Raw genomic sequence first — 9,443 nt, 5'->3', positions numbered from 1 at the left:
ACCTCAGCAATAACATGATTTTGAACTTAGTTTTGAGCCTAATTTCTCTCTCTCTTTCTCTTTCACTCTCACTTTCATATCAGTTTGTTTACTGAGAGCGCATGTCTATGAGTTGACCTACGATGACTATTGTGGTTATTGGAAGCAATAATAGAATAAAACAGAAAAATCAAATGTTTGATAAGTTAAAGTTTTAATAAAATATAGTCCAGTCCATTATTGATTTCATTTTCAACTACGTATTAAAAGCAAATTTGATATTAACTATCGAACTTTTATATTCGTATACCGGCTAAGTTGTGTTTATGCTTCAGATGTTCTCTTCATGATTAGACATTAAATGGATTTCTTTGATAAGATCATCGATGCGTTTATTTCTTAATTCCAACATTTTCTCTATACGTGCAATCTTATTGTGAGCAATTTTCAAAATCTTTCTGTTAGCAGTTAAATAATCTTTAGCTTCTTCAAAGAGAGCATATCGAATCATTTTCTGCGGCACTTGAGTGATAGTTTTACCAATCTTCTTGTTAACACTAACGATAATGACATCCTTATCTTCGTTCCAATTCATATCTCCGCAAGCCGACTTTATTTTGTTTGCTAGCTTTCCTCGCTCAAACAGCATAACCTGGGTAAGAAGAATTTCAATAACGCCTGGCACAGATTTCGCCAATTTTTCCATTAGTACATTACTTAGTGTCATTTGTATTTTGGTAAATACTTTGGTATTCATCGTTTTCCAATTGTATAACTTTGATTTGACCCCGTTGCATTTTGAATAGTTATGAACATCAATTTTTTTTGGTATAATTTGTTTGAGTAAAATGGCCATCAGTACGGAGTCCGAGAAATCCCGATTTAGTTTTTGAAATGTGATCTTATGGTCTTTCAACCAATCGAGTAACTCATTAAGTTCATATTTAGTAAGTGGCTTAATTTTTTGGTTCCAGTATATTTGTTCACTACTTCGTATGCTCATTTTACAATAATTTTGTTTTTTTCTTTCCATAAGACTATTAGAATTTTGGATTGGATGTCACAAGTTTTGATTATTGATAATAAATTTATTACAAAAATATTTCTTGTTAAATTTTATTTAAAAGTTAACTATTTTCAAGCCTACTTATGTATTACTTATTAAAGTAAACACAATAAGGGCCTTGTTATATAAAATGTTATATCCCATCAAAAGTGGCTATTTTTGGCTTTGACGGAAATGCATGTTATGCAGAACATCACAGAAATTGTAATAATTTGTTTCGAAAAGACACAAATGTTAGCAGATAGCCCCAGCTCTCATGATGAAATGTAACCACAAATATTCTTTTTGTCTCTCACTCTCAATTTCATAATTTGTATTGAGAGCCACAATTTTGCTCTTGATGAGCCCATAACACTCTACGTAACATAGCCCTTAGAGAAAATTGTTAAAGATTGTATCGACCAATTGGCATTGAAATCAGCTACCATTTTTTGAGTTGTCATAAAATTATTTTGACTATATAACTACTTTGTTAGTCTCTCCTTACATTTCATAAGTCACGATGTGTTTCTGTCATATCGTCAGTAAGAGACATGTTTCAGAAACAATAAAAAAATTTTTACTACATATGCTGTTTTGGATTAGTAAACCTGGGGCAACTTTTTTAATCGAAATTCACTTTCAGAGCAATTATCATATTTGATTGGTAAATCTGTATAGAACTCGAGATTTATGTGTCTCACTTGATATTAATTTATATCACTTTCAAATAAAAAGCTGTTTCATATAAAGTATGATAGAGAGTATGGTATAGAGCATGATTTTATTCGATGCATGTACCCAGCAGCGCCTGGGACTTGTTCTGAACTAGCAAATTCATTAATCCTCAAGTGTAAGGTACTAGTCGCTTCCTAATCCACTTCATGTGGGCTCAACTCGTGAATTTTACAATGAGTTGTCATTGCCGGTGTCAATTTTTCAGTTTGATGCACCTCGATACTAGTCTTTTCACTAGTTCATAAGCAGTAGAATTGTCCCCGTCCACACATCGCTAACTTACCGTATCTAAATTTTTTTCATTCGTGTCCATCGCGACGCGTTTTAATGACTTGCATTTCCATTGTTACGCACACTATTTATTTTGTATATTATTTTATTAAAAACTAATTATTATTTTATTAAAATTATTAATTACGTAGAAAAAATTAGTAAACGTATAGAATTAATTTTAAATTTAATAAAAATGTCACTGGCTTACAGCCAAAAATTTCCAAAGACGAGACCCATATTTCCTATAGGGAAATTTTCCGTAGAAATCGGAAATCACAACAATTTGTTTTCCTGTGTAGTGTTTTCGAGTTATATGCAAAAAACCGTTATTTTGACTTTTTTCAAAACATCACCCTACATATGTTCCCATAACTTTTTTTGTGAAGTTTACCTAATAGACCACTCTAATTTGTGATTGACTTTCTTTGTTCCTCATTTGTTTCGGTTTTCTTCTGTTCAAAAATCATAGAATTTACTATTACCGGACCAATCATTTCACTAGTTCCTTTGGACTAGTTCGTGTACAAATCAAGAGAGTGTTCAAAACAATAACGTATTGATACGAAGTGTCAATTAACAAGCCATTGAAATATATTTAGAAATTTCCACGGTACCAATGAAAACACGCATGCAAGGTATAACTTCCATATTAGTGCAATGCGAGCCTCTTATTCAACCTCTGACGATTTTTGGGTCACAGCACCCGGTGGTAAACACGCAATTCCACGCCAAATGCAACTATTGAACTGAACATTCTCAACTGAACATTTAACCGAACATTCTTCTGACCCCCGTCGTATCGGACTTGCACCTCCGCTCAAGTGTCGCAAGTGCAGACCTCACTACCATGCACACTTCCTACATAAGGGTCGGCGAGGCACCGGAATTTTAGTCGCCTTTTACGACATTCATGCCTTACCTCGGGAATATTCTAACCCCTACATCGCAGGAGGTGCGTACAAGTCTCAGTATTATGAAAAACATGCTCCAGATAAGCAATCCTATGGTGCTTCATGAACAATTTTCATTCTTAATTTCTTCTTCTTAATTTTTAAGTAGCCGCTATCTTTAGTAAACGATGGGAACATCGCATTTCTAAACCTTATGGTTTGTTAATAGGTATTACTTCAAGTGTTCGTGCCAAAAATAAAAGAAACCACGCATAACTTTTTATGTATCGTATTTGTTGTTTTGTATTTAATTTATATTTAGTTAAAATTTTCACAAATTTTAAGAAAGCATTTCTGACCATCTCGAACCTTCCTTACCCTGATTTCAGGGATGATTCGCCTCAGCTTAGATATTTAAAAGACTGTATGCGATTAATCAGTTAATTGTTACCCTTAGCATTTATTTCGACATACTGATTTTGTTACACAACAATATTGTTTTATTTTATTTATAATATTGTTTATAATATTATTTATTTTACATTTAGGTATATTTAATCCAAACAGTTAACTCTCTTTATTTATCATATTTATTAATTATTGCAAGTAATCCAACTGATCAGTGAAAAAGATTGTACTGTCTGTATATTTTATACTATTTTGCGGTTTGCACACTAACTCTTATTTATAGCGCCAATAGGCTCCTAATTCTATTGTCAAATATATTCAAAGTAATTAAGTAACAGTGGGAAAAATGTATACTCTTATCATACTCCCCGATTTATTCTAATAACAATATCCTAATAGCCAGTTATGCTCGTATCTCAACAATTTGGTTTCAATACTAATCCTTAGTTGCATTACGCTTTTCCATCAATAACTATTTTTCAGGGTTTTCTTATCCGTAGGTTGTGTCGTACTCTGTTCATAATCCATGAAACATAAGAATACAGCTTACTTAACATCCCTGCAAATTTGCACAGGAACTTGCATACTAAATAATGTCACATTCTTGTTACCACACATTTGTTGTAGATTCTCCTTTGAATAATATTGAGGTAACAGTGAATATGAAATACTATTTAGCATCGTGAATTACTTATATGAAAACTGACGCTAAAAGCGGCCAGATTTTTGGAAGATTAACTCATTGATTTTCATCACGTTAGTGCAACATGGCACTTTGGTCTTCCTTGTGCCAGAGTAATTCGCAAAAAACTCAAGAAACGTATGCAGAGCTGTGCAAAATCAATTAAATTACAAATTAAATTACAATTACAGAGTAATTATAATTGATAATTGAATTTCCAGATTATATGTGTAATTTAATTGAAAACTTCAATTACGAATTACAGTATAATCTTAATTTGTAATTTAGTTTCTGAATTACAGTCATAATTGAAATTGAAAAACCAAATTTCAAATTACGTGTAATTTGCAAAAATAATCTAGAGAAGAAGAAGCATTGAAACTTTTGAAAGATGATAAACGAATCGAAACTATGGTTGGATTTTGGGTTGTAAGTGGCCCGCATTTTGTTTGCGCCTTCATTCATAGTATTTTGTTGGGTTGCTTGTTTTTGTTTTTTACATTTGGTGTGTAGAAGTGTTCCATTAGAACTTCAAAGCAGATCAAGAGGCAGAAAAATTTTTTCTTTTGTACGCAAATCGAAATCTGAATATGTTGCATTGTTGCTTTTTTCATGAAGTTGTCAATTTAATATTGCTGTTTTTTTTTGTATTTCTGTCTTGTGCAGTGATCGAAAATATGTATTTAGAAATGTGTATACTTGTTTCATTTGTTCGGTTGCGTGTGTACTTTTCTATGCTTTTGCTCTATGATATTTGTTTGTTTTGCTTGTATGTTTTTTTTGTTTTGGATTGTAGTTTTTTTTTATGAAATTTAGGAAGGTGTCTACTTCGCATGATTTTTTTTTTGTTTTAAGCGCTGATATGCATGTGTGTCAGAATGTGTATACATTTTGTTGTTTTTTTTGTTTAATTGATTGAACATTTGACTATGAGTTGCGCGTAAATTTTTTTGAAGCAAATTTGGAAAGATCGTTGTTTTTGTGCATCAAATAAATATATGCAAATTTGTAAGCAGTATATGTATGTGTGTACAATGTGTATGCAAATAATATAATTTTATCTGTAATGAGATTATGCCTACATTTATGTTTTAAGAATTATTTTTATTGCTAAATACGATTTAGAAATTATAATAACAAAAATGAGTAAAAATATGTAGTTTAAGAATAAAATTTTTGGACAAACTCTTATGCTGGATGTATATTTGGTTTTGTATGTGCAATAATTTTTTATTGAATATTTATTAAATGGTTAATTGCATACAATGTTTAATTTTTCCCTGTTATATACGTATATGTGTATTTTTATATTTCTGAATATAATCAATAATTTTAATAACTAATTTTTATTAATATCGTCTAGTGATAATATGCATGTATATATAAAATTTTTAAAATTATATATTTCAATATTTTGTAGCAATGTGATAACAATATCAAATATACTTTAAAAATTTATATTTCAATTTAATATGAATGCACTCGGTACAAATATTTTCAGAAAAAAATCAGTAGTAATAAGCGTGCATTTAAGGGTTTTGCCCAGTTTTATTTTTTTGTTTTTTGTTTTAAGCGAATGTGTGTACTTTTCTTCTTTTTTTTTGGTTTGACTGATTTCACATTTGCTTATGCGTACCGCCTGAATTTTTATAAGCAAATTTGGGAAGATCGTTTTTTTTGTAAGCAGTATATGTGTGTACAACGTGTATGCAAATATAAGTACAAGTTTATCTTTATGCCTACATTTGTTTTTGTAAGCGATAATGTGCATATTGATACGTTTTGTTGATTGTCTAGTTGATTAAGAATAAAGAAAAGAAAAAATTTAACTTACGCACTTTGGTTTTATAATTTAAGACAGTAAATAAATAAATTTACATAATTTATTTAATTTAATAAATAAATTTATTTGTTATTAAAACAAATATAATATATCTTTAAATGTAAATTTTAAATTTATGTTAAAAAAATTGATAATTTCTTATAACTAATTAAATTTTAACTTCTAAAAAATTATCTTTAAAAAAACTTTAAGTCAGCATAAAATATTTACATACATAATTTACATAATTTTACATAATTTTCATAATTTACATTAACAAAATTTTTTAAATTAGTGGAAATTTATATTACCTTTTAGTACTGTAAGCATTTGAAAATGCTCATCTGATATCGCATGTCGCCTGGGCGTATTAACGATACCAGCGAAAGAAAATAATCGTTCCACAGGTGCTGAAGACGTCAGATATATTATATTTGTTTTAATAACAAATAAATTTATTTTTAAATAATTTTAATTAATTCCTTAATTTAGTAAATTATCTCATCATTAACTTAAATTTTAATTTAATAAATATATACATTTAATAAATAAGCGTTGTTGTTGGCATATACATATGTATGTATTCTTAAATATGATATACAAAATTAAAGATATTCCATAAATAAATTTTTCTAATAATTCATTTAAAAATACGCAAACTAAAAGTATAAGATATAAAACAATATATAATTAAATTTTATATCTTTTTTATATACATTATTTAAATAAATTTTTCAATAAAGATTTTCTTGAACTAATTTACAAACACTTTTAATCTGTCTTAAATTATAAAACCAAAGTGCGTAAGTTAAATTTTTTCTTTTCTTTATTCTTAATCAACTAGACAATCAACAAAACGTATCAATATGCACATTATCGCTTACAACAACAAATGTAGGCATAAAGATAAACTTGTACTTATATTTGCATACACGTTGTACACACATATACTGCTTACAAAAAAAACGGTCTTCCCAAATTTGCTTATAAAAATTCAGGCGGTACGCATAAGCAAATGTGAAATCAGTCAAACCAAAAAAAAAGAAGAAAAGTACACACATTCGCTTAAAACAAAAAACAAAAAAATAAAACTGGGCAAAACCCTTAAATGCACGCTTATTACTACTGATTTTTTTCTGAAAATATTTGTACCGAGTGCATTCATATTAAATTGAAATATAAATTTTTAAAGTATATTTGATATTGTTATCACATTGCTACAAAATATTGAAATATATAATTTTAAAAATTTTATATATACATGCATATTATCACTAGACGATATTAATAAAAATTAGTTATTAAAATTATTGATTATATTCAGAAATATAAAAATACACATATACGTATATAACAGGGAAAAATTAAACATTGTACGCAATTAACCATTTAATAAATATTCAATAAAAAATTATTGCACATACAAAACCAAATATACATCCAGCATAAGAGTTTGTCCAAAAATTTTATTCTTAAACTACATATTTTTACTCATTTTTGTTATTATAATTTCTAAATCGTATTTAGCAATAAAAATAATTCTTAAAACATAAATGTAGGCATAATCTCATTACAGATAAAATTATATTATTTGCATACACATTGTACACACATACATATACTGCTTACAAATTTGCATATATTTATTTGATGCACAAAAACAACGATCTTTTCAAATTTGCTTTAAAAAATTTACGCGCAACTCATAGTCAAATGTTCAATCAATTAAACAAAAAAAAACAACAAAATGTATACACATTCTGACACACATGCATATCAGCGCTTAAAACAAAAAAAAAATCATGCGAAGTAGACACCTTCCTAAATTTCATAAAAAAAACTACAATCCAAAACAAAAAAAACATACAAGCAAAACAAACAAATATCATAGAGCAAAAGCATAGAAAAGTACACACGCAACCGAACAAATGAAACAAGTATACACATTTCTAAATACATATTTTCGATCACTGCACAAGACAGAAATACAAAAAAAAAACAGCAATATTAAATTGACAACTTCATGAAAAAAAGCAACAATGCAACATATTCAGATTTCGATTTGCGTACAAAAGAAAAAATTTTTCTGCCTCTTGATCTGCTTTGAAGTTCTAATGGAACACTTCTACACACCAAATGTAAAAAACAAAAACAAGCAACCCAACAAAATACTATGAATGAAGGCGCAAATAAAATGCGGGCCACTTACAACCCAAAATCCAACCATAGTTTCGATTCGTTTATCATCTTTCAAAAGTTTCAATGCTTCTTCTTCTCTAGATTATTTTTGCAAATTACACGTAATTTGAAATTTGGTTTTTCAATTTCAATTATGACTGTAATTCAGAAACTAAATTACAAATTAAGATTATACTGTAATTCGTAATTGAAGTTTTCAATTAAATTACACATATAATCTGGAAATTCAATTATCAATTAAATTAATCAGTAATTTATAATTGAGTGTAATCTAATTACAAATGTAATCATTATTGCACAGCTCTGAACGTATGCAACTTATAACCATATTCATTTATTATGAATCACTTGACATATAGTTATCTTAATTGTCATTTCAAGAAAGGAGTTTTGGTCGCAAACTAAAAAAAATGAGGAAATTCTCATGAACTAAGAAAATTTTTAAGAAAATTAATGAAAGAGTGCCATAACTATATTGACTGATGGTTTTGATTAAAGGTTTCCGATACTTTTTACACAGAGTACAATTATAATTATGCATACAATAATCGTTTTTTGGAATGTGAAGAAAACGTTAAACCTTAAACCTCTGAACTTCTGCTTGCTTTAATGAGAACCAAGGTATTGAAACGCAAAACGCAATCCTAATGGAGTTTAAAGCATTTCAATGTGCAAATGCAAGGCTGCGTTTTATGATCAGAAATGCGTAATTGTTCGATTAGATACAGATTATTTACACATGACACCAATGGCATAAACACACCTTAGTAAATGGTTATCGTCGCATTTTATTAGAGACGAGAACGTAACACAGTCTGCTTGATATGTTTAGGCAAACTCATTAATAGACTTAAGTTTTTGACTCAAGTTCACATTGAACTCGCAATTCGTATTAATTACAGCAAAATTGATGATTTAAGATTGTGGTTTCATTGAAATTTTGTACTTGATGTCGTCTTCTAAGCAACTATAACTTCTTGTGGTTAATCGTGCTTTCACTGCAAACAACAGTAACATGGTTCAGTTCACAATGTATGTGTGTAACATGCATCCTTGTTTGTTCCGAATGTTTTGAAAAGCAACTTTCACTTTAAAGACATCAGCCGTAAAATTCATTCCAATAGAAATGAATGTGTGGTGATTTTCTTTTTTTCACAATAGTGTATCTTACTTTAAAATAACTAACAACTAATCCTTGTGTAAAACAACAAAAACTATGTGAAAAGTAAGTTGTAAATCATAGGTTTAAAACGAATACAGTATTGGGTTAAAAACAAAGTAACTTCAATGCTTCCTATAACAATTATTGAAGCTTTAACATGGACTGCCTCAATAACCAAAACAACCTCATCAATGTTATAGTCGTCTTATCAAGCATCAGTCATAGCATCAGTCATTCGTAGACTT

General features: G+C 28.8%; 1 protein-coding gene across 1 annotated transcript; it reads right to left on the bottom strand.

Annotated features, from left to right (window-relative positions):
* Positions 1-310: 310 nt before the first annotated feature.
* On the bottom strand, positions 311-982 carry LOC119688630 (sperm flagellar protein 1-like). Its single transcript, XM_038103302.1, has one exon. The coding sequence runs from the start codon at positions 980-982 to the stop codon at positions 311-313; it is 672 nt and encodes a 223-aa protein (XP_037959230.1).
* Between the last annotated feature and the right edge of the window lie 8,461 nt (positions 983-9,443).

Source organism: Teleopsis dalmanni, chromosome X (assembly GCF_002237135.1).
Source record: "Teleopsis dalmanni isolate 2A chromosome X, ASM223713v2, whole genome shotgun sequence".
NCBI classification, from domain to species: Eukaryota; Metazoa; Arthropoda; class Insecta; order Diptera; family Diopsidae; genus Teleopsis; species Teleopsis dalmanni.
The sequence above is the reverse complement of the archived record's forward strand: the minus strand, read 5'-3'. Positions and strand labels throughout refer to the sequence as shown.

Excerpts from the sequence above, each read along its gene's own strand:
- LOC119688630 (XM_038103302.1), bottom strand. The coding sequence starts at position 982 with ATGAGCATACGAAGTAGTGAACAAATATACTGGAACCAAAAAATTAAG.